Source organism: Fundulus heteroclitus, chromosome 22, assembly GCF_011125445.2.
Source record: "Fundulus heteroclitus isolate FHET01 chromosome 22, MU-UCD_Fhet_4.1, whole genome shotgun sequence".
Taxonomy (NCBI): domain Eukaryota; kingdom Metazoa; phylum Chordata; class Actinopteri; order Cyprinodontiformes; family Fundulidae; genus Fundulus; species Fundulus heteroclitus.
The window spans coordinates 22,256,532-22,279,041 of record NC_046382.1 but is presented as its reverse complement, the minus strand read 5'-3'; the positions used below and the strand labels follow the sequence as shown (position 1 = coordinate 22,279,041).

Genomic DNA, 22,510 nt, shown 5'->3' with positions numbered 1-22,510 from the left:
GTCCAGGTGAGAGTCTGAGTCTGCTGAGTGTGTGCATTTACCTGACCAAACACTGGCTTCCTATAGCTGCTATCCCTATGACCTCACTGCCTGAACATGAGCAGGGTGTCACCATAACACTATTAACAGAGGCTTGTTTAAGGGTCTGCTCTGTTGGGCTATTTACTCTTTCTAAGTGAATAGGGTGCTTTGAAACTACCATCCATTAGTATGTTATGCTATAGCAAACTGAGGGAGACTTGATTTTTACCAAAAGCAGCTTGTCCCTTGGATAACTTGCAACTATGGGGGACTTTTCTTGTTCATCTATCACTGCCACAGACGAGCACACAAATCAGGAGAGTTGACAAGATTTCCAACTTCCAAAGAGACAACTGCTTTAAAGTGTCTAACATATAGTTTGCTGTTTCAGCAAACCTTCAGCATTTTTTGTTTTCCTGGTAGCAATTCATTTCAATTTAATTTGCATAAATCTAATTACTAGACAGGGAGGAATTTATCATTACATTAAGAAAATATTTACTTTCTTCCTCCCAGAAGACTTTGGGGAAAAATTACCAAAACGTTTGGCCTGTAACATCTTGAGCTTTTGCAAAAACCTGTGACTGGAAGATTTATTTATTTATTTATTTATTTTATATGCAGTGCTTAATTAGAGCCTAAGTAGTGTCAATACAGTAGTTGCTGGTTGGGGATTAGATGGTAAAGTGCCTTGCAAAAACATTCTTATCCTTTGAAATTGTCCACATTTGTCACGATACAGTCAGACCCCTTATTGTGAGTATATGTGATAGACCAACAAAAAATAGCGCCCCAAAAACTAGTGAAGTGAAACGAAACATGTAGATGGTTTCCAAAATATTCTGCAAATTTAAAATCTGAAGGCATGCATTTGTATTCATCCCCCTTTACACTGATAAAAATAAATAAAATCCATTACAACCACAAACAAGGTTGTTCAGTGAAGGTCTCAGAAGAAAACATGAGTAACTAAACAACATTATGAAGACCAAGGAACGCACCAGACAGGATCAGGTTTGGACATCTTATTAAGCCTAGTTCTCTAATTGTGAAGTGCATAGGACAAATGTAATCCTACCAAGATGTGGCTATCCAACAAAGTTGACTGCCCAGGCAAGAAGAGCGGCTGAGACGGGAGAATCTCTCATCAAGACAACAATTACTTATGCTCTGAACCAGTAAGGCCTTCGTGGAAAAGTGGCAAGAAGAAATAAGTTGTTGGGAGAAATCTATAAGAAGTCCAATTACTAGTTTGCCACAAGCCATGCAGAGAACGCAGCACACATGATGAGGAATGGGCTCTAGTCAAATGAGACCAGTACTGATATTTTTGGTGCACATTCAAAACTCCATGTGTGCCAGAAAATGAATGTGGTAGATGACCTTAAAAACACCATCACCGCTACGAAACATGGTAGTGGCAGCATCATACTGTGGTGATGCGTTCCTTCACTGAGTCAGGGACAATGGCCCTTTCTATAAAACCAGAGCTAGTAAGGATGGCCTGCTCCTAGGAAGTGTGCATGGTTATTTGTCCTTGTGTTGCCCTATGATAGACTGATAATATATTCAGGATGTAGCCTGCCTCTTGCCCAATGGCTGTTAAAGATAGGCACCAGCCCCCTTTAGAAAGATAAACGGGTACATAAATGGTTTGCTGGACAGATGGTTTTAATGTGAGTAAATGGAAAACATTCTAGATCTATGAATGCCTTTTCAAGACACTATGTGAAGAAATATGCTATATTTATTAAGAGATATTAATAAATATTGGCTAATATAATATTAGCCAAAGCATGTATTTCAATACCTGAGAGAATTAAGCTGCCTTTGTTAGCAGAATAAAGCAGTTAGTTACATAATTTCAGAATTTCAGGCACTTGATTGTAAACATCTATACAATTCATGTACAACTGGAAACTGCATATGATTCACTGGCACTGTTAGCCGTGTAATATTTTTAATTGATGCTCCATCTGGAACTAACCCACAGAACTAGTTAATCCAGCAGGACATATTGATGATTTGAGAACAGGTGGTGTTTTGGCCTGTTCAGTCTACTTCCTAGAATAACAAAGGCAGAAGATTTTGCCAAACTTCAACACCTCCATTTACTTCTCTGCAGATCTAATCTCCTACCTGTGACACTGATGCCATGTCCAACTATCTTTCGATGCCTTTGGTCTAAAATCGGATCGACCTAGGTTCATGATACGGGAAGAGAAGCGCAGCAGGCGTCGGTGGCCATATGGCCAGTTCATTCTGGCAGCAGAGGACGACAAGCAGTTCTCTTCATGTGCACAAGTCAGCAAGTGGAGAGGTCGGTCTTCCAGGTAGGTAGTCTCCTGGACCAACTGGGCATCCAAAACAAGGTCTGGAGCAGCTAAAAGACGTTGGATGTGAGATATGTTAAAGTTATCACAGCAGAAGAAAAGACCTGAAGGGTTCTAAACAAAGGCTCAACTTACTCTCTGAGCATCTGACCCCAGCAGCCTTAGCTCCTCCACCACGAGGGCAGTGGACATGGTTGTTGCGACGACACTGTTGGATGGAAAGCTCTGTTCCAACACAGTGAGTCCCAGTAAGAATTACTTCACTTGCATTTGCGTTACCAGGCCAGTACCATGTCTCCTGCCACAGGAAGAGAGTGTCAAGACAATTAAGAAGATCACCACTAGAGTTCATTATTTAGGGAACTTAGCACAAATACAGCAATCATAGATCTTCCTGCAGGAGTTAATTTCAGTCTCTTGTCAATAATTTACAGGGTTAATGAGATTTTGACAACTCCAAGAGATTAGATTCTCGTTTTTTAAAAAAAATGAAAATAATTATTTTAAGAGGGAGTGCTGCTTTGTAAGTCTCAGACAATAATCCTTTAAATATTTGAGAAAAGGTGGGGGCAAACAAGCTGTAATTGAATCTTAGTTACCTGATGAGCACTCGCAGCAAAACCCAGACCGAGCTGTCTGCACACCACCATAGCTTCATTTATACCCCAGTTTTCACTGCAGACAGATCCCCAGCGCTTACGTCCCCCAATCTCCATCAAAACCTCCACACGTCCTTCTGAAGAGGCTCTACCACCAGCAAGACGCACCTGGAAAACCATGAGATAGACGATTGTGATGGGTCATGCATAATTATAGAGAGCCACCAACAGCAATGATAACCACATTTCTGTACCGTTTTCTCTATGCCGGTCTTGGGAACGTTACAGCGTACTGAAGCATCCTGGGTGTGTTTGAATGTCCATGGTTGGACTTCCTGGAAGTAGCAGTCCAGGATGGAGCGTTCTGACCCCATACACTGCACATTGTTCATATGAATAGGTCCAGTACCTGCAGGAAAAGGAACAGATATAAAATTTAAGGAATGGATGTAAGGAAAAAGCATTCAAGCAAGTCAAGGGTAACATTGTTTTGTGTTTTGTGCCACCCAATGCGGGTAGAATAAAGGAGCACACCAAAGTAAACCCTTTTCTCTGCTCAAGCATCAAACCATCAATGAAAACTTTCTATCTGTCATGACAAAACAGTCCTGCGAGCCAAACATAGCAGCAAAAACATCTACTTTAGGCATCTGTCATAGCTCATTACCACCATTCTTTTCTCTTCGAGCACAACAACGACAACAATCACATTGTGTGTAGTCTGCCGCCCTGAGTGGGCAAACAAGACCAAATGAGTGTAGCAAAACAAAAGGCTGACTCGTATATGCTAACAACCAGATAATCTCTTAAAAATGCAGAAGATGCTTGAAAAAAAAAGCAGCTACAGGGCACGAAAACATAGAACGAACAGTGGCTTTACTGTTTCGTTAAAAGGTGCTAACAGCAAAAGCCTGTGTGGAAGCAAACGCAGCGGAAATCCCACAAACAAAAGCAAAAAGATACACTACAAGAAATGGGAAGTATAGAAAGATAGTGGGGATTAGATTGCAGCCTAACTTGATCTGTTCCTGTACTGGTTTTACCAAATTGTAGGGTACCTTGCACAGTGGTCATCATGCATTGGTTCACACCATATGTATAAAAAGTACAGATCTTCCCCACTTCCACATCTATCTGCCGCAAACTTGATCTAATCTCCCAATGTTTAACTTGTTGAGGCAAACGCTCATGAAAGAGATCCTCAGAATGAACTGTGACAGGGTCTGTTTAAACCTCACCCCAAAATAAATCCCCAGGAACAACCAGCCACACATGCTTCGATATACAAACAAACACTCACAGGCGTAACGGTGCTTTGGTCCCATCTTTATCCATGGGACCTTATAGCTGTGTACCTCAATGGCAAAATTACACAGTAAAGATAACACAGTTGGTCAAAAAGGAAACAGTAACGTAGTCCCTATAATTATATTCAGGAATGATGATGATCCTAAATTTACTGAAGCAGGTTTTGCTTGGTTATTTAGACATTGTTAAAATAAAAAGGTAGAGGATGGAAAATCAACATTTGTGGTGAAATCATTAAGCATCCTAGATTAGAACATTTTTCATTATGAAATATACTCTGTTTTGGCTTGGTTTTACATCCAGTAAAGTGTGTGTGTCATTTCGTCTCCATATTCTTTCCCTAGACATTATCAGCTCTGGGTCTTAAAGAATTGCATTAATTAAGCATTTGAATAAACCCATCGGCCTCCTGACATAAGCGTGATCAAACCCAACCAGGATTTTAACAACATAGTTAAATATTAAATCTGTGAATGATGAGTTGGAAGCTGACATTTTCTACTCCAATTGCTCAAGTGCTCATCAGACAGGGTTAGTATGAATTTTCTAATAAAAACTCTATGGTATTCCAGACTCAAATGGATATTTATGACATTCTGAACATTTGAGTAGAAAATGTTGACCAAGTTCAGTTTTATTATATGTATGTTCTCCAAATCAAGCATTAACATGATCTTCAGGTTGACTTCCTGTTAGGCAGTGTGGTAAAGGACTAATTCACAGCTTGTTTTTGACATCTGGATAGCTTTAATGTAGTCTATTTCAAAATCACCTGGACTTTTAAAACTTGACTTGATATCTAATCAATCATAATTTGATTGTTGTCACATTATCAACTAAAAGCAATGTGCACTTGCCAAAGAACTGCCTGGATAGCAACAAATGTTAGAAAATTATTTTTAATAACAAGTTTTTTAGCTATCTGTGCCTTTAATATACTTGATGACACTTGTTGTTTAATGCAGCATAAACAGTTTTAGAAGATAAAGAGATATTGACCTTATCAAGAAACTATAAATGAGTTGTTTCAATGCTAAAACATTTGACACTGACCAGAATTAGGTTATCTTAACTAATTGTCTGAGGTATATATATTTAGGAACTCAAAGCATAAAGACAGTAAAACTTGTTAATTACTTCTTCACTTATGTCAAGACATAGCCGATATTCACCAATATCACTGCACGTTACAAGTTTTGCTCTTCCTGTGTAGTGCTAATATTTAATACCAAATCCTTAATTCCCAGTTTAAAATTTTCCTTTAAGCCTTTAAGTAACCAATTAGAGACTAGCATGATGTCACACAGAAGCCACAAATTAAAAAACATACACACACACTCATATTTCCAGCATTACACGCCATATAACAATATGATTAAGGCATATTAGATCTTAAATAAACCCAAAATGAAATGGGAATGCTGAAAAAAACAAATGTCAGACACAAGTGAACAGATGTGTTCATTAATGTTTATTTCATAATTTATGCTTGCCGTGTCTACACGCTTTTACTGCAATTTTGATGGAGATGGCCAGTGGAGTTGGATAAAGGTTTAAGTGTTGATGCAGCAAACACAAAAAAGTCCACTAAACAGAAATCAAGAAAAACCCTACTTTTTTCAGAAATTCAGATTTTTGTACCATTTAGATAATAGAGCATGGACAAGTTTGTAAAACTAGTCTAGCCTGGAAACCAAATCCCTTATCCAGACTCTTAAATCGGCATACTTATCCAGACTTGGAAAATGATCAAGTCGAATGAATCATTTTTCTAGCTTGTTCAGGACTGGGTTGGAATCCTGATGAGCTCTGACTAGAGAAATGTGAAGTGAAGTTAAAATTATTTAAAGATCCATACAAACTATGATATGCTTGCAACCTCAAGTGCATTTGAAAATGTGAAATCATTCTGAGGAATTGTTTTACTAAAACACTGACCAAAGACTGAATAAAGTTATACACACACACAAATATTTTTTCTATTTTTCTCAATTCCATCGAAGACCTTAGTTTGGGTTCTTCAGCAACACCTTGGCCTGCTTTCATGGAACTTTATGAATGCCAGTAATAATGTATATTTACAGCCACGTGTTATAGAGAGGAAGCTGGAAGAAGACTTTGAAGTTAGAGCGACCTTGAAATAGCACTGTATATGTTAGACAGAGACCGAGGGAGAGAGTGCGAGCTCTCTAAAGAAAAGCAAACAAGTAGCTCAGTTTGTAGTTTTAACTAAGTATGGAAATGTGGGTGTTCACTGCCCTCATCATTCTATGATAGAAGAGCCATTCGTAGAGCAATATAATCTAAACAATTTTTTCTGAGGTGTATGTAAGGTTTCATCAGCTTTAGAAAATAGCTGACTGTTTAGCAATTGCGCGATACTTCAAGTCAAGCAAGGTGTTAAAAAGTTACAGTTTCAAAGCTACCGAAGCCTTCCATCATAATGCTCTTTCTACTGTTTTAAGTTATTTTAATGAGATGCCAGAAAAAATGGTATAGTGACTGGAGATTTTTCAAGCTGAATGAAGCACAGCAGCTCTTTTCTTTCCCCCATTTTGCCCCACATTGCCAGTCAGCTGGCTGAAAGAATCGCAAATACTTTAGGATGCAATCTGGGTCTTTACAAAAAAGGATATGAGCATGCAAACTCCGTACATAATGGCTGCAAATTAAATATTAAAACCATATACCATTTTAATTAAACTAAATATTTAGATCCTAATGTATTAAATTAAATAATAATACTATAATAAAAATTAATGCATTTCCCACCAAAGGAAAGGGATTTGTCAGAGTTTTGTTCCTGCCCTCACCCCCCTCTGTCCCTCAAGTTCTGGGAGTATCGCCTCAACTATTGGTTGTCCCACATGCGAATTATTCTAACATACTCATGCAACGACAGTGTGCGCGCACGTTCCTTGTTAGTTTCTGCTTGCTGGATGCGCATGTGCATTTCTAGTGTTTATGTATCTGTTTACCTTAGCGGTTAGCTTAGTGGTCAGCTTAGCGGTTAGCTTTGGTGTTAGCCGTTCATTGTAGCTCCGCCCCTCTAACCATATGCTCTCAACATGGGTGAGAGTCACAAGAAGCTAACCTCGTACAAGTTTGTGAGAAGAAGAGGAAGATTTCAGTAGAAAGTAATAAGACCAGAGCAGATTTGGAAGATCTTTTTCACGCAAACCCCTAAGGAGTGGAAGAGCATGTAAGACGATTTTGCACATGCACAGTTATTCAAAAAGGGACTTGGGGAAGCTTCCTTAAAAAATGACAACTCTACCTTTAAGTTCTGTATGTAAGCATTCTGCACGTCTTCAGGTTTCAAACAATGTTGTATTCATTTGGTACGTCTGTTCCAAATCAAAAAGCTTTATTGATAATTTATGGGATGAATATCTGTACTGTTACCCCTAGTACATAATCATCCAATGCACACATGAAGACTGTTCAAAAATTCATAAAAAAAAGTGTTTGCATAAACTGATATAACATTTTTCGGATGAGAGATGTTTTAATTAGAAGTGTGCTTTGGTCTTATACCATCACAGAATAATTTGTAGCTTCAGGACCTTGGACATCATAATCTGAACATAATACTAGAGGGAGAATTTGGGGCGGTTATCTACTACTTATAACTCTTCACACTGAATATCACTTCAAAAATACTTAACTATCCCCTTAATGTCTAGACATGCACTACAGGACTCATCAGAACCAAATGTCACAATGAAAAATGTGTTAAATGTTTGGCAGATTTAACTTTAGGTCTGCTGGGTCGTCAAAAAGAAAGCCAGCATAAATTACATCTACAGAAATAACATATAAAATTACATTTGCTTTGATCGTCTGAAGAGCTAAAGCAGTGGAACATCATCCCACATTTCAGCCCCTTCAGAAGGTTTTCAGACTACACCCTGGTAACCTGAGACATGGGGAAGCCGTTCTCCCTCACATGTCGTAAGGGTGGGGACACCACTGGAACAGCTGGATACTGACTGTAACTGTGGGTGATACAGGAGCTGGACATTTCCAGTTGAAAAGAAAAAAAAAAAAACAGGCGCTGAGTGAGTAAATGAAAAGCTAGCTTGGATCTTGCAAGATTTTGTCTCTGGGTTGAGTTGCCAAATACTAAAATAAACCACCATGGCCTTTTTGTGTGAGTGTATGCACGCACAGGCATATGGTGTTTGGGCAGCTGGTACCACTGGCACAGGACTCATATAATCACAGCTGGAGATACGACAATCAACACATTTGCAGCTCACGAGGTAACACACATCGACAAAAAGGCAAACACACATGCCTGCACATTATCTAATCTGTCAGGGCAGACGGGTGCGGTGTCTGTGATAAGTATAAGATAAGCAAGTCTTCCTGTCTTCTGTGGAATACCATGACGCACCATAAACACATTCAAACAACCAAACTGCTGACTTAAAATATCTGAGTTACATTTGAACTTTTCAGACATTTCCTTTGCTTTGCTTTGAGCTGGTCTGCCTCTTACCTTGGCCCATAAAGGCTCCATGCAGGGCATCCTTGGCTGTACCAAAACCGAGCTCTCTGCACACAACACTGGCTGCAGTTCGGTCCCACAAGTGATCGACAATCGTCCCCCATTTTCCATTTCGCAGAACCTCCACACGGCCTTCACCCAGCCTGGGACCTGCCTTGAGACGCACAGGCTGTACAGAGTGGAAAATATATTTTAAGATTCCTTTTTTCCACAAAGAAATAGAGTATGATAGTGGTAACAGGGACATAGCTTTATAAATCTTACCACCACTGGGTAAGGAGCCTGGGGTCTTCCTGAAGAGATGCGAGCAAACTGAGGTCCTGGTATGCACTTGGCCACTGCAAATTGCCCATTCTTACAAGGAGTCGGACTTCGGGGGATTGACAACTGAGCGTGGCACTCTGATAGCGTATTCTCCGTGCCCAGACAATGCACCTTCTCTACCCAGAATCCCTTCTTTTTTGCCATGAGGCTTACTCTAAAAAGACAAAAAAAGAAGGCTTTGGTGATATATATATATATATATATATATATATATATATATATATATATATATATATATATATATATATATATATATATTCAAGTTCTGCGCAACATGATATTGGATTGTTAATATTTCTCAGTAATGTTAATGTTTGTCTACAATCATGGCAATAGCTTATTAAAGATTCTTCTTTTGTTCTATTTCTGACAAATTTACATGTTAAATGACCCTCAAATAAATGTTAACATTAGAAAAAGATAATTAGGATAAATACAAAAAGCTGTTTTCAAATTAGGATTTCATTCAAGGGCAGATTATCCAAACTAACATGGCCCTGTATTAAAAACTGATCAGCCTACTTGTTAAATCATGAATTTCTTGTAATGATGATTAACCACCACATTTTCTAAGCTCAGTTTTCTAGCCACAACCTGGCCTGATCACTACTAGATCTGTAGGATCAAGAGTCAATGCTGTCTGGAAAAAGACTACCAAGATCTCAAAAAGCAACATACCAGTAATTCAAGTAATTCAAAAACCAATTAGAAACAAAGTCACTGGAATCAATGCATCTGAAAAGGGTTACAAAGCCATCTACAAGGCTTTGGGACTCTAGAAAACCCCGGTGAGAGTAATTCCTCACAAATGTAGAAAACATGGAACAGTGGTAGGGCAGTGGACAGAATCACTGCAGTAGGACACAATAGCGTGCAGAACGACATCTGAGGAAATGCACACCACACTTGCCTTGGTTAAGGTCAGTGTTTATGATTCAACAAGGAGAAAGAGACTGGCCAAAACTTCTGACCTGGCCAAAACCTCTGATGAGCAAATAAAAGCAAATAAAGAGCAAATAAAATAAAATATTGCTTTCTTACAGTCATTGTATGGCAGTGCCATATGGTTCATGACAGACGGATATCAGATAATAGCAGATAACATAGGTACTTCCTTTCAAAGGGTTTCCAGAAACAGCACCAATTTTTTTTAAAAATTAAAAAGCATATTTGAACTAAATTATTGAAGCAAAATTGCATTCGGACTTCATGTATCGCACACTTATCAACTATAGACATGTAATTGTGTGTTTATTACCTGGTAGATGGATCTTTAACCTTGGCATCCCATATTTTCCTGCAAAGAAATGAGACAAGAATTATGTGTTATTTTACAGTTATGTGTTTTTGTACAGTGATGTGCACGGGCTCTGGTTGAATAAAAAGTAGTGGTGCACAAGTCTGTGCAATGAGGGCAAAAATCAACACCCATTTATACTAGGACTTTAACAATGATTTATACTTTACGTGAGGCCCATGATACGGTCATACCAAGTATACATGACTAAAAACACATTGCACAAGTTATTCAGAACTGTATCACTCAAAAATCCCATGTAACTTCAACAAAAAATGTCGCGTGCAGCTTCAGTGACACAGTGCATTTAAAGAAAAGCTTAATTTCAACCAACCACAATACATAAACAAAAGCTGTGGTACCATGCAGGAACTAAACAATGATTTATGGACCGGCTAAGCTGGCTAACTTTGGAGAGCGTTGACGAGGAAAGCCTCTGTTTACTTGGCAAGGACGCAAAGCAACAAAGAGTACATGCCGCTCTCCCCATGGCTTTTCGTCCACAGACCACTGCAAAGGCCATATTCCTTCTGCAACAAAAAAAAATGGGCTGAACTATAAACGGATGCACACATTTAGAGGCATACTAGCATTACTGGGCTCAAGCATCTGCCAATACTTTTACATGGGGACGTTCAAAACTTCATTATGGTCAAAAATCTTATTCGCCATAAAAAGAGCACATTTTGTCCTAGATGTCATTGGAACACATAGGCTATATTTTTACAACTTGCCTTTTCATCTGCATGGTGTCACGTGTGTTAAGATATTTCAGTGGAGAACACTTGAAAGAAATGTTCCCTCAAACATCCTGGCATGCTGTTTTCAGTGACTATTCCATTTTTGGAGAAACAAACACATCTATGTGTATCTGAATGAAAGCGAACTAAGGTCAATATTTGCATTCCTGACATGAAACTCCACACACTCCAGTAAAGTGTCTAAGCGTAAACCTTGTAAAACAAACTGAGGATGTTGGGATCAAGAGGCTCGTTGTCCATGACATAATGTTATGTTTGACAGTTGCATGAAGTAATGCCCTGACGAATGTACACTTTCCACAATCGTGACCCGTGTCCTGACGGTTTCTGTGCTGTCCTAAACATATCGCTCGTCAAAAAGGTTATTTCAGGATTGTTAAATTTAGCGTACTATCGTTTCACAATCATCAGAGCTTAACACACATTCATTGTGAGTATTGATATGCAGTGGAATACATTTTTCTGGTCCATTTAAAGAATTAATTCAGTTTTTAGGGGCATACATGCAGGCTAAAATTGGGAATATGTCCAAATTAAAACCACTGAAACAGCCAAAAACAACACTTGGCATATAACCCTTTGAGGGGATAGCATGAGGCCAGATAAACCTGCAGCAAATTATGTCTGGCTAACTGTTTTGGAGCTTTGGACTTATTCTTTACAGCGCCTTAAATTACTCTTGTAAAATATTTTAAATGTGTCTGCGATGTGGCTTTGCAGCAGCAGTGGTAAATAGAGAACTTGGGAGTGCACATGTACACGTCTTCTCATGAGCGTGTGTCTGTGACCTCACCACAGACAAATCAGATAACCATTCTTCCTCTTCAGAGAGCAGGCTGTACATGATTCCTTCTGGTCTTTCATTTGAATGAATAACATACGTGTTGAATTTCATTCATTTCGCACATATGAACATGTAGCTGTAACGGGGAGTACGGCCTGTGTGAGAACATTTCTCACATCAACTTACTGAACAGACAGTGATGACTGTCTGTGCCTTGTTTAAGCAAACTGTCTCCAGCACTGGTTGTGAAACAGATGAACAAAAGTTAATACTAGAAGCTTTTGATAAGACAACTGAATGATAAGTATTTCAACATAGTTCAGGTTGAATAACTCTCACTGCTTACCAACTTTTTTGTGATGTACTTTTTTTTTTAATTATGTTTCCTGTCAGTTTTGCGTGGTCATCTCTGGACTAGAACATCACTGGAAAACTAATATATTCCAAGTAGTCGGTTAAAATTGACATTCCCTACACAAAGTGTGATATTTAAGGTATTATTGCAGTTGTGACCTTATAGCTAATGAAAACACAAAATGGGTTTTCTGTCAAATTGGTGAAAAAAGTTTGATACAGAAATGTCAGCCTTCTCAAAAATGTTTCTCCAAGGATTGTACAGTGTATGCGGTCAATATATTTTCGAGGCTCCTCTTGCAATAAATTGTTGCATCTATGCAATGTGACGTGGAGGCAGTCACCTTGTGGCTGTGTTGAGGTGTTAGGCCAGGCTTCTTTCATAGCAACTTTCAGTTAGTCTGCTTTATTGGGTCTTGTGTCTTTCATCTTTCTCATAACGATACACCACAGGTTCTCTGTGGAGTTTAGGTCAGGCAGGAACAGCGATACCATGGTCATTAAGGAAGGTATTAGTACCCTTTGGCAATGTGAGCAGGTGCCAAGCTTTGTTGGAAAAAAAAAAAAGAGGTCAGCATCTTCATAAAACTTGAGGTGCTGTAACATGTACTGGTAGACAGCTGTGCTGACTTTGGACTAGAAAAAAAAACAACCAACACCTGCAGATTGTCAAAACTTCATACTGGACCTCAAGAAAGTATAGGAATCTAAGTCTCTCCACTCTTCTTCTAGGATCTGAAACAATGAGTTCCAAACAAAATTAGTTTTATATTTTTTTTTCTAAGGAGATGACCTTTGAGCAACAATGCCTTTTTTGTCTTAGCTAAGGAAAAAGTATTTGGGTATATGTGGTCCACAAGTGGCTTAATATGAGGAATGTGGCAGTTGTAGCCCATGTCCTAGATACATCTGTATGTTGTGGTCCTTAAAGCACTGACTCCAATCACAGTTCACACCTTGTTAATCTCCTCCGAAACTCTTAAATGACCTTTGCATCACAATGCTCTCAAGGCAGAAGTTATCACTGTTGCTTGAGCACATTTCTTTACCAAAGTTTTTCCTTCCACTCAGTGTTCCATTAATAAGCTTGGAGGTATCTGTGAACAGTCAGGTGCTTCAGTTTATTTATTTAATTTTGAAAAGTCTCGAGGAATATCAACAAGGAAACTGTAGCATCAACAGTTTTCACATTGTGCGTGCCAGAAAATGGCAATAGCATGGCATTTCTGTATGAAGATCCTTTTTATTGGGCTTGTACAATATTCAGATTTTAGGAGAAAAAAATGTAGCTTGAATTAGCTAAAAGCTACTGTACAGAAATAAGTGATTTAAATAAGAAATACCTACCTATGTAAGATAAATCTATGTAAGAGCATCACCTTTTTCGATAAATTACTTAAATAAATTTACTTTTTGAAAATAATCTAATGTATTCAGATGCCTCTGTAATCAGAGATGGATTTTTTTTAACAATGTTAAACAAAAATTGAGCTCCTATTCATAGTGCAGTTCCTTTGTAATAAAAGAACTGCTAGACAAACCCATCAACCTCAATTAGTGCAAATTGATGCTAAATGAAATATTCTAGTAATAAACATTTTGAAACTCATCTGAGTGTCCATAGATTGGATCTTGCTGTTGAAACAATGGATCAAAGTAAGATGACTCAAATGACTCCTCTTCTTCATTCGTGCTTGGAAAGCACAAATGAAGAAGAGGAGCACCAGAAGTGCAGCCACTGGAATGCATACGGTAATTAAACGGTGGGAAAGTAAATTAGAGAGGTCATTGAGGAGGATCACACAGACACCAGACAGGAAAACCACATTTGGACACAAAAATGTCACCGAAAAGCCTGAAAATGATACCCTTATCATAAGAAAATTTAAGCTGAAAGGTAATTAAACAAATGCTGGCTAAGTCCCCAAATCACTATGGTGTCAGAGCAAGACAGACAGCCGCTGACGCAGCGGACAGTGCAGCAGAGCTCAGTTGTAATTGGCCATATTTCACAGGAGCAAGCGAAAAGCTCACATGTCAGACTCCTGCACTCGTTCCTTCTCTACGCTGCCTCTCGCTCATGTTACTCACTTCTGCCAGCTCTGTTTCACTCTCTCACACACACGGCTATAATTGGGGGTGTTTTTTCACTCTCAGCAGGCACCCAGAAGAGCTTTTGGTCCTGACCAACTTGTAATTACAGCATCTTCAGAGTTCCATCCAAAAGACACACGGCGCTGAGAAACAGGGTCGAGAATTTCTAAGAATGGACTGGAAAGCTGAGTTAGGAGGAGCGTTAGCGGACGATGTCATAGCTAAATAGGAAGGTTTTGCACAAATTCTTCTTGCTCTGATCAACCAACACGTCTGGATTTATCATTTCTAGAAATCCATTTTTATTTAGAAAATAAAATTACTGGAAAAAAATATATTTTGAACATAGGCTTGTGTATACAACAAACAGCCGAAACACAGGGACCTCTGTACGCTGAGAACCAATCTAAAGTTGAAAACACAAATTAAGAGAGAGCAAATAAGCATCTGTAGAGACTGCAACCAGGTACAGATTTGGAAGCAAACACATAATCATGATTCAGACCAGTGTACAGTCTTAGACCTCAGCAAAACACTGGGTTATACGCAGGCCAGGCTGACCAAAAAGCAACCAGCCATGGCCACTTCCGTGCCAGAGCTCTAAAATGTACACACTCAAGACAATTCAACACATAGTGGGACACATATATATATATATATATATATATATATATATATATATATATATATATATATATATATATATATATATATATATATATATATATATAATGATGGGTACATGCTGTTGCACATAAGTGTTTCGTCTGGAAGCATGATGGGGCTGGGTGTAATAGCACATGCAAGCTGAGCCACACTTAGAAAGATGCCCTGACAATAAAACAAGTCCTTCTGTACAAACCCTTATTTCACTTTCCAATAGTTATCTCGGTCACGCATTGGTATTGATGGCACAGTTACACCGCAATCAGCACTAATATTACAGCTCAGCATGGGAATCTAAAAGTTAAAGTGCTGCTTTTTGTCTGAGAGCTTCCGCGGGAAGATAACATCTGAAGGCGAGGACGTGAAGATGTGAGAGAAAGGCAATGAGGTGTGCAGCGGTGATTTGCCAAGAGAGAGGTGCAGAGAAAGGGCAACGGGGAGGGGACAGGGCTCCCTTTATCATCATCCTAAGGCTGAATAAGGGGAGGTGTAAATGGTGACACGGGGAGAAGAGGCTGGTTGGGGAAGATAAGCCCAAAGCGAGTCATTTACTCAAAGCAGCTCTGAACGAGGTGCTGGTGCTACGTTTTTATTTTGCAGGAAAAGGTTTGTATTCATGAGGGGGGGGGGGGAACAAAGCTCAGTTACACAGCAGGTTGCCCTTCTAAACGCTTGCTGACAGACACTCATACTCACTTATATGTTTTGACATTGTGCTGAGCTGCCTCTGGAAAGCCGAGCATCCCGCACACCACCCGGCTGCTGTTGAGACTCCATCCTAGGTCGCAGACCTGTCTCCATCTCCCAGCATGCCTCACTTCCACGACGCCCTCCGTGATGAGGCTCTTCTTCTTTGTGGCGGAGAGGATGGCGCGCAGGCGGACCTCTTCGATTCGCACTTTCCCGTGACCCTGCCGAGAAAAAAAAAAGCGCATTCCCGTCGATAAACGCGCGTCGTTCTTAGAATAAAAGGGCTTCGGCTGTGAAATGCAGTACCTGGTGGTGCTGGTGCCTTTGGAACCTCGGGATCTCATACGGGTGTCCATTCCCATAGTATCCGTACCCCGGATGCCTCTGTGTTGCCGCGTTACCCCTCCACTGAGAGGCGGTGTTGCCAGAAGGCCTGACAGGTGTGGTGTAGCCTCGGCTGGCAGATTGATCCAGTCTCTGCTCGGGGGTGCATACAACCCCCAAGTCTTCGGAGTGCTTGCAGTCATTTACCCCCCAACCGTTGTGTTTGCAGTCCTTCAAGGACTTCTCTGAGCCGTCACACCGCACATTATCCATCCAAATAGGACCTTACGAAACAATAAATTCACAACATGATTCATTAGGACCGTAAGTGATGGCCCCGTGCGTTGCCTCGCAGTGCATCCCTACACAACAACTTAAATCAGTTCCCTTAACATCTAGCGCTTGTCGTTTATGGGCCGGGCTGATTTAGGGTTACACCTTAGCAGTGCGTTCAGCAGTGGATACACAGTATTTTACGAGGCAGCAGAGGGGGTGTAGACTCAGCTTCCTGAATTCACTCAACCTTCTCTTTAATTTGGATTTAAAAGCGCCGCTAAAGAACGTCCATAAACCACAGCAAGTGTTCCAAACACTGGCAAGCAAATAGAGAGATTCTTCTTGTACGAATGCCCGTTTTCTTCCCTTAATGTTTCTCTGCTGGCCTGCCAGTCAACCTTAGCTTTAAACTTTTTCTTTAAACGTTTTCTTTGTTGCTTCAAAATGTTATTTTAAAAGTCTGATTGGTCGCAAACTGGTCCGACGAGGATTCCTGTCAAAACTTGGCTATCAGGAAAAAAAAGCATTTATTCTTTTTACGTTAATAGGATGAAATATCGTGGCACGTCATAATATCATATTACAGGCAGGGTCTTCGGAAGCAGATATTAAAAAAAAGCAGTTCTTCCTAGTCCAAAATAAACTATTCAAGTTTCCAGAATGCCGTTCTTTCTGTCCACAGTCAACACGTCAGGTATCTCAGTGAACATCATGCAGGCAGGTGTGAGCGTTACTCTCCCTGCTGATGGGCTGGTGTCTGTCTCCAGTGATCCTTGGGTGAGAGGCGGGGCACACGTTGGACAGGTCGCTACTCTGTCACAGTCAAGTACATTTAAAATATGTTAATTTTGGGAATTCTATTTCAGATGTCTGTTAAATAGGGAAAAAAATCCCCTGTGAATATCTGAACATTATTTGCTCTAGGGTTCTTGTTTGATAGAAAAAAAAAACAATCTGCAAACCCTCACATTATTTAATGAATGAATTACTTAATGAATAACATTAAATGCACAAAATAGTTGATATGATCAAATAGCTATTGTTAATTGTTCCTAATTTCGTCAACTGTATCATTAGTATACAGGTAAAACATGTAACTATGGGTGTTAACAAATCAATATCAAGTGGTCGCTATCAGTAAGTTTGTGGCTGGTATTTTGGTCCAAACGCTCGATTTCCAATTCTGCAACTGCACCTTCCCCTATAAAATCACAGCTGACTTGCTATTGTGGGTCTAGGAAGTACACAAAGTCAGAATTCAGGTCTCCATCTAATTAGTTACTTCCTGAGAAGAATATGACATTAGGCCTTTGGTGCAACATAGTTGTTTGATTCATCTGATAATTCGATTCTTGCTTTTCTTTGTGTCCATGTTAAGAAGGGCTCAAACTGGTTGCACACTATGCTTTGAGTGATTTTAGAACACTTTTGAAACTTTAACGTAATAAATATTAGGCTTTTCATCAATTTAATGTTGTTCTACATCCCTTATTCTTATTTCCCTTTTAAGCTTCGAAAAAGGATTAAAAGAGAATGCCATTTTGTTTATTGCCACAACGTTTGTTAACTGCTGTTAATAATTGTGAAATTATCCAATTTCCTGCTGTAACCAAGGTAAGGTAACCTTAAATATTAATTTCAGCCATTGACAAAAATGATACATGATAGGAGACCATTAAGTGAAAATGTGATAACAGTATTTAAAAATATATAGAAATGAGGCCAACGTTAAGTGTTTTGACATTTGTTTTTACACTTTTTTTATGTAAATGGTCTGACATAAGTAAAACTATAATTTTAAAAATAGTATAACTAAATTTTTTTTTTAAACAATGCAAATAATCTTGGTCTCATTTAAAAGATGCTTCTGTTTCGCGTCCAAGACAACTTTGGTACGGCTTTGGTCTGAACTTGGCTTTAAGAGCTCTCTCACCTGTCCCCTCTCCATATTTGGCGCTGTGAGCCCACGTCACCGCTCCTCGATACCCCAGCTCGCGGCACACCACGTTGGCCAAGTTTATGTCCACCTCGTCGTCGCAGATGGTCCCCCAGGTGTTGTCGTGCAGAACCTCCACGCGGCCTTCGTTTGCTTCGCGCGCAAAGTTGCCCGCGAGACGCACCTTGGCGGCCGGCGCGCGAGGCGTTCTGCGCTGAGGGGTCGTGGTCCGTCGAGGTTCCGCGCGCGCGGCGAAGCTAAGGGACAGCAGCAGAAGGAGCTGGACGCTCAGGCCGAGGCAGTGGGTCATGGCGGGTGGAAAAGGGAATCCTGGGGGATGAGAGGGTTGACACAGAGCTTGGCTCAGCGAATTCTTGCTTGTTTTTTCTTAAATAAATTAAACAATATATCTTATAGGTTTAGGTACCAGCTTTCATTATAGCTGCAAGGTGAATAACCTGACATAGAAATGGCCCACAATAGTGTATGAGGGCCCTTGCTATAGGTAAAGAAAATATGAAAATAAAGCAGTCAGTACATCACTGCTGTGATTTATTTATTTTTATTTTTTTTGAGTTATGGAGATATATGCTTCTCAGACATAACTCTTATCAGGTGATAACCGGTGAGATAGGGCTTCCCTTGTTTTCTTTTTCCACGTTACTGACTTTATTCGCTGCTGCTGCAAGTGATGCAGTGGGAGCCATTAGGTATCAAATGAGCACCTTCCCCGCTCGTGTCAAACACAGGCGTATAATTTAAGGTACAGGAGCACAATTTTGTGAGGCAATTCACGTGAATAAACATCCCTCAAGGCAAACTAACCAGACAGAAATACATCAGGCAGGTTTTAACCCGGTGCTGAACAAGTGTTTCAGCACAAACACAAGTGAGAGAGAGAGAGACAAGAGAGAGAGAGAGAGACTTTAAAACAATGCAGGCCACAGGAGTGCCCAAAAAATGCCCAGAAATATGTGCGTGCGTGTGATTTCAGGATAAACATGACAAAAGAAAAAACTGTCAACAAAGCAACTTGTGCAACGCTAACCATGTGCACAACCATCCATGAAGCTCGGATGCTATTACAGAAAGCTATAAAATCAAATACCAGTGTGCGACCTTTCTGCAACCGCTGCAGCGTTCTTAATGAAAGAAAACGAAACAGGACAGCAGTGAGTATAAAAGCATCCCTTGTCACTACAACTCATCCTTTAAAGCACCTGTTACGCGTGCACAACAACTACAACGAACTTGTAAAGAAAGACGAAGCTGAGATATTAGACCCAAGGAGGTCAGCGTGAACGTTCACTCACCTGGTAGGCAGCAAGGAGGTTGCAGTGGTGAAAGTCACAAGCAAGTGGGAAAGTGACTGTGTGAATGAGCGTGCCTACTAAATGCTCCCCTCAGTCTCTCCCCCACTCTTCCCTCCTTCTCCATATATCCCTCCCTGCTCCTTTCACTACCTCCCTCCTCTTTCTCTAGATTTCTTTGAGTCATATACGGACTGCCGTGGTTTACACACTAAAACATGAAGCTGATTGCAGACATTAAACCATCTTCGTGCGCAGATTTTGTGTAACAACCAACAAAATAAAAGCACCGGCTGTCATACGTTTGGTATCGTGGTGGTTAATGTTGTTTTCCATGTTTGCTAATATTTCTGTGGCTTTAAAATGTCTTGATTTAAATTGTTTCTGAGAGTTGTCACTTGACCAACACGAATATAGCGTGGTTACGCTGGATTTTATTTTATTTTGGGGTGTCAGAGTCTGACCCACAGTTTTCAGATCTTATTTGTTAGCTGAGAAAAAAAATTATTATATTATTTTTCCTTCCACTTGACATTGGTGCAGTACTTTGTGTCGTTCTGTAATATAACAACCAAATTAAATACATTAAGGTTTGTGGATAAAATTAGCCAAAAGTGCTTTTGCAACACTTTAAGCAAACGTCTGGCCTCAGCATTTATTCTGACAGTGGACTGTAGCATTATACGCAGTGTGACTCATAAAATTAATGGTCAATCTTTGCCGTTTAAAATGTAGCGTTCCAGAAATTAATTTCCAGCATTAATTTTTATTCTTTTTTTTTATATAGGAATGCTTACGGCTTGCATAAAACTTAAATGTATTCTAAAGGCATTTCTTCACTTTTTTTTTCTTTCTCTCTCACGTGCAAGCCACTTACACCTCTCTCCTCCTATAGGCTAAAAACGACGCTTTACACAACTTCACCCTCGTAGTGTTGCACAACTTTAGGGGGAAACGTGTGTGAATTAAACCGAGAGGAAGGCCTCTTGCTTCCAGAATAGTTTTAAATTCTACGCTTGCAAGTGTCTTAAAGAAGCTCCCTATGCCACAGGGTAGATATTTCCTTGTTGGGACGGCCGCAAACCACCAACTCTAAAATAGGACCAGCCTCACCGTAGCCATGGGGAACGTGACCGATGAGAATGTGCATTACCCCGGCCCAGGAGTACGCAGCAGTTCTATAACCTCACATTGTTGTGTAAGGAGCATAAGGATGAAACACATCGGTGCAGGTCCAGATTGATTTGTCTGCAAACACAACTCTTTTTTTTTTTTTTCTTACCTGGACCTAAAGGTCTTGTGACCTGTCTAAGGTTTCTCCCGGAGGTGCTGGAAGCATGTTTGTTTGTTTATTGGGTCTTTTTTAGAAGATTTTGGACAAATTTAGCAGCGTGGAAAAAGTTGGCGTCGGACTGTTGTTTTGACAAGCTGTATTTCTGTTTTCGAGTAAACCTCAGTGGGCACCTTCCTGAGGCAGCGAGGTTTATTCATAGACATGAAAAATGGCAATTAGGACAGCGGAGGTGGGAACTTAAACATGCGACACGGCCATTATAAACACTTAGCTGTATGCAGATTTCCAGCCAGTGTGTAAAGTAATTAAACATCAAGCGAAACGGTGTGCTGCGCGCCCTTTGAAGCTGCAGCAGACATGTTTGGGTATGCTGGAGATGGTGCCACTGGGTGGCAATGTGGTGGTCCCTCCCTCACTGTTAAACCCCGAACAGGAAGAGCAGACCCCCTCATTAGTGCGGCCAAATCAGAGGGATCGCCGAGGCCGACGGGGGAAGAAGGACAAGAGCGGGGAAACACGGATGCCGGGGTTTAAACTATCCCAGTGAGTGAAGTGCACTCGGTTTAGCTTATGGTACAGACTAAACATATCAGACTGAAGAAGCGAGACTGGACAGGTGTCCCGGCTTGTGAGCAGATGCTTTACAGTTCAGCGGGGTGTGGGCTACAGTGAGAGTGCTCTTCGGGGCTCCCAGAGAAATCAAAGGACTATCTGAGAAAGCAGGTCTCTGCGGCAGAACGCTTTCTCTCTCCACCTCTCTAATTACACAAACCAAGCCAGCTCTGCCCTTAGCCACAATCTGTGGAGGCATGAAATAAATACATGCTCTCCAACAATAAACAAGTGCCTTTTCAAATGACATGGTCACCCCCACTGCCGTCTCCCCGGGCTTTCATAATGCGCCTTAACTGGCTGTGCAGGAATTTGGGTTGCTACCGTAAAGCGGAGCACGCAGAGAGAGGTTAATTATGTTAGGTTTTATGTGACATCAAAAGGATAAGAGATATTAAACAAAAAAACTAAAAAAATCCAACGAATAAGTATGATTTAAACCTTCTTTTTATCCTGATATTGAAATATCACGTGCATAGACATGTATGGTTATTTAAAGCCTTACTTCAGTGACTTTGTGCCGGAGATATTTGGAGGACTGAAAGGTTCTGTGAATCAGGATTTCAGCAAAAGTGATGCAATCTTTCTATAATTGTTAATGGTTAATTTTGCTTAAATATCTATAGTGCAGGCTACACAGTGGTGCAGTGGGTAGTGCTGTTGCCTTGCAGCAAGAAGGTCCTGGGTTCAAGTCCTACCCTAGCCCCAAGTCTTTCTGCATGCATGCATGGGTTCTCTCTGGGTACTCTGGCTTCCTCCCACAGTCCAAAAACATGACTGTTAGGGTAATAGGCCTTTCTAAATTCTCCTTAGGTGTGTGTGTGAAGGGTTGTCTGTCTCTGTTACCCTGCGATAGACTGGCGACCTGTCAAGGGTGTACTCCACCTCTCGCCCATTGACAGCTGGATATAGGCCCCTCGCAACCCCAATAGGGATAAGTGTGTTAGAAGACGGATAGATGGTATATAGTGCAGTATTTCTTTCTCAGTACTATCCCACAAACGATATAAATGC

The 22,510-nt window shown here is 40.4% G+C and overlaps 1 protein-coding gene across 1 annotated transcript in view; it reads right to left on the bottom strand.

The window, feature by feature from the left end:
* The window catches only part of loxl4 (lysyl oxidase-like 4), a 34,431-nt gene extending 14,731 nt beyond the window's left edge, over positions 1–19,700 (bottom strand). The window contains exons 1-11 of the mRNA XM_021307591.2: positions 19,594–19,700; positions 18,278–18,610; positions 16,051–16,352; positions 15,751–15,965; positions 10,357–10,395; positions 9,039–9,252; positions 8,766–8,943; positions 3,208–3,362; positions 2,954–3,121; positions 2,490–2,652; positions 2,161–2,404 (exon numbers count right to left, since the gene is read on the bottom strand). Of these exons, the coding sequence (XP_021163266.2) occupies positions 2,161–2,404; positions 2,490–2,652; positions 2,954–3,121; positions 3,208–3,362; positions 8,766–8,943; positions 9,039–9,252; positions 10,357–10,395; positions 15,751–15,965; positions 16,051–16,352; positions 18,278–18,590 (1,991 nt within the window). The 5' untranslated portion in view covers positions 18,591–18,610; positions 19,594–19,700. The remainder of the gene's footprint in view (positions 1–2,160; positions 2,405–2,489; positions 2,653–2,953; positions 3,122–3,207; positions 3,363–8,765; positions 8,944–9,038; positions 9,253–10,356; positions 10,396–15,750; positions 15,966–16,050; positions 16,353–18,277; positions 18,611–19,593) is intronic.
* Between the last annotated feature and the right edge of the window lie 2,810 nt (positions 19,701–22,510).